At 28.7% G+C, this 3,336-nt stretch overlaps 1 protein-coding gene across 1 annotated transcript; it reads left to right on the plus strand.

The window, feature by feature from the left end:
- Positions 1 to 685: 685 nt before the first annotated feature.
- LOC119677687 lies at positions 686 to 1,769 on the plus strand. Its single transcript, XM_038089137.1, has 3 exons — positions 686 to 963; positions 1,094 to 1,168; positions 1,238 to 1,769. The coding sequence occupies exons 1-3, from the start codon at positions 812 to 814 to the stop codon at positions 1,632 to 1,634; spliced, it is 624 nt and encodes a 207-aa protein (XP_037945065.1). The 5' UTR covers positions 686 to 811; the 3' UTR covers positions 1,635 to 1,769.
- The last annotated feature ends 1,567 nt before the right edge of the window (positions 1,770 to 3,336 follow it).

A 3,336-nucleotide genomic window follows, 5' to 3' on the forward strand; every position in this document is an offset into this window, starting at 1 on the left:
TATAATATAAAATTAAGCTGCTTTTTTGCTGTTGGAAACCAAAAATTAATAATTAAATCTATAACAAATTTTAGGTAACAAATACCAGCAATTTCTACTTTTTTCAACAACAAAACTGATTTAAACTGATCTTTTTTAGTTTAAGACAAAGCATATAAACACAATACCACAAAAACAATAGCTTCACTGGACCAAAAGTTCCTCATACGTCACATAGACCTGTTGTCAATCGAGCTTAAGATTTGATGAGTCAGCAAACCATTCAGGCTAAATTTTGTTGATCTTATGATAGGTGAAAAAATTTTATATCAAAAATTTATTAATGAAAACTGATATTTTATTATATTATTGGTTTAGCTTAGCTTAGTTAAAGCTTTTAATTAACACATTTTTTGTATGTAAATAATATTGTATACATTATATGAGCCTACTTATGACGTAGTGCAAACACTTCGAAACGAGCACAATTAATTAGCGATTCTTTGCCAAAGTAAAAAAATAATATGAAAAGGAAAAATTTTATTGAATTCAAAACACCTTCGTCGGGTCGGCAAAAAAAAACTCGACTTCGAAGAACACCAGCGATCGTATGAAACAATTAACAAGTGAATTAATGAAACGGGGTCTCACATAGGTAATAAATAAATAAACGAAAATAAAAACAATAAAGCTAAGAGTAAAAGCTATATAAGAGTTGTCAATTTGGAATAAACTTTAAAACAACAGCTCTCCTTGATTAGTATAGTCTAGTTCGTTACCGCGCTTGGGTAACTAAGATTTTCGTCTTCCGTAGTAAACAAAATAGTCCAAAATGAATGTGCGCTTAACCACAATGGTATTAGCCTATGCCTTGGCCACAATATTCGTACTATCACAAGGCTTGCCAGTATTGGACGAATCGGGATTTGATAATGCCACCATTGAGGAACTAAAGAATAGTGTGAACGATACAAAGAAAAATTTGTAAGTATATATTTTTAACTAAAATTAACTTTTATAAAAAGGAAAAGAACTTAAAAATATTATTTTGTTATTGAAAAATTATATTCTTTTTTAAAATTTGCTTGTAATTATAACTACTCTTTATTTTCAGATATGTTGTTAAGGCTGTTGTATATGAAATTGGTATACTAACTGAAGCAGATGAAAATGATACCAGTTTTGAAAGGTGGGTAACATTAATAATTCCATTAAATATTTGTTTTAATGTTTAAAATATAAATTTTATTATTTTTAGTCAAGAACGCGTCGATTTAACATTCTACGATGCTCACACTAACAAGAGTCACATCGATTTAGGCAATATTCCTTTACCCATACAGACAAATGTATCTGGCCAAGTGCTCACTGGCATTGCTCCAGTAAATATCGGTGCGTTCAGCAGTCCAGCTGAACTGTTGGAAACACTTCCATTGACTGGCACCATTGTCAATATCACACACAGCAACACAGCATTCTATCAACTAACTAAATCGAATAAAAGTTCTGGCGAAAAACCGCACGTTGTAGGAAATGATGAGCTAGTGAATTTACCTAATATAGCAAACCTGCTTGAAGCAGTTAGCACCAGGCAGCCTCCGCCACTTAGCACCAAATCGGTATTATCTAATTCACTCGAAAGTATCGATGATTAACAACTTTTTTTAATTTATTATTTGTAACCATCGTCATTAAAGTTTAGTAAAAGACTGTAGACTTAATATTTTTTTACACATTTAAATGTTTTTATCTGTTAAGTGCACACTTTTTGGACTGTACATATGTAAATAATTAAAACGAAAAAAACATCAAACAATTTGGTCTTTGATATTCTATAACATTAAGCAGCTTTCAAAACTTATTTATAAAAATTTACTTAAGCCACGATAGAAAAAAAATAACATAAATATATAGCATTATAATATACATAATAGTTATTGTTATAGTAACAATTGTTAAATAGTTTGAATATTAATTATCCAAAATACTGAGTCCATTATTAACTACTGTGTCTTGCCCATCAATGTGTTAAGAAAGTTCTATACATTTTTTCAAAATATAGATCCGGTATTGTTCCGGATATAGCAACAAATATAGCATCGTTTCCATAGCATCTACCTAGTAAACAAAATTTCATAAGCAAAGACTACTGAATTTATTAAGACTACAAATATGTTTCAGTTAATAAATAGAAGTTAATTTTTAATTAACTTTTATAGCGATAAATTATCAACTATGGTTAAAAAAAAACTCTTCCGTATTAATTTTAAATCATATTCAAGGTTAAAATTTAGTCATTTAAACAAATAGTTTAGATCATCTCTAATTTTATACAAGGACTTTATTCTTTTATTAAATTAATTTCCAAAACATTGATACAAAGCAGTGAATAGTGATTTAAAATAAAAAAAAATTAGCAATTTATAAATTGTTAAAAAGAAATTATTTATTCAAAATATTATTTAAAAAAATATTTTTATATAAATGCTTTAAATACACACTTAGCAAATATATATTTTTGCTATATATTATATGGTATATAATATTGCTATATGACTTCGAGACTTTGAAGAGCATTTCTTCACTGACCTAATAGAGGTAAAGAAAGTGGTAGATCAAATTATTTAACGAATATAATGCAACGTTAAATCTAACCCGCATATAGTTATAGTTATGTTAGCATGCGCCTTCTCTACCTAACGTAACTTAAACTACCTTGGATTGTTGATATTCCAATAGTATATACAGAATTTAAGCTTACTTTTTTTATATTTTTTTATATAAATAAAACATTAAAAAACTTTGTGAGAAATGTCAAAAATTTTAATACCAAAACGACTGTAGTGCAACAAAATATATACTATATACCGCAACACTGGAAAGATCTTTGTAATTCAAACAATATTTCACAGCGCCAAAAAGATTGTAATAAGTTTTTATCTACAGAAGGTACTGTTTGATATCACCTGTTCTATTTTCAGTAAATCAATTGAATTTAAGTTCTTTAAATCGCTATTGTCAACCATATTAATGACAATCAATTGCATCTATACATTAATCCAAATTGATTCATCCTTAATTATTGTTAACAAAACATGAATATAAGTTTTCATGCTACAATTACTTCATGAAAAACGTTACAATCACCTTTACACACCTTCTTGAATCCGCATCCTTCTTCGCCATCACGTGTCCTGAAAAGGTTACAAGATTTAATCTCCTGCATTCATAATACCTGTACCCAACTTTCAGGTAACATGAGTTCCTTCATGTTATCTCCTGGACTCTATCTAGGTTTATCTCTTTGTTGGGCGGAATTGAAGACTTCGTTCCAATCTGTTGACGCAGTTCGACCTT

The sequence above is a fragment of the Teleopsis dalmanni genome, chromosome 2 (genome assembly GCF_002237135.1).
Source record: "Teleopsis dalmanni isolate 2A chromosome 2, ASM223713v2, whole genome shotgun sequence".
Lineage (NCBI taxonomy): Eukaryota > Metazoa > Arthropoda > Insecta > Diptera > Diopsidae > Teleopsis > Teleopsis dalmanni.

Excerpts from the sequence above, each read along its gene's own strand:
- LOC119677687 (XM_038089137.1), top strand. The coding sequence starts at position 812 with ATGAATGTGCGCTTAACCACAATGGTATTAGCCTATGCCTTGGCCACA. Across the intron at positions 964-1,093 it reads AACGATACAAAGAAAAATTT|ATATGTTGTTAAGGCTGTTG; the intron begins GTAAGTATATAT and ends CTTTATTTTCAG. Across the intron at positions 1,169-1,237 it reads AATGATACCAGTTTTGAAAG|TCAAGAACGCGTCGATTTAA; the intron begins GTGGGTAACATT and ends TATTATTTTTAG.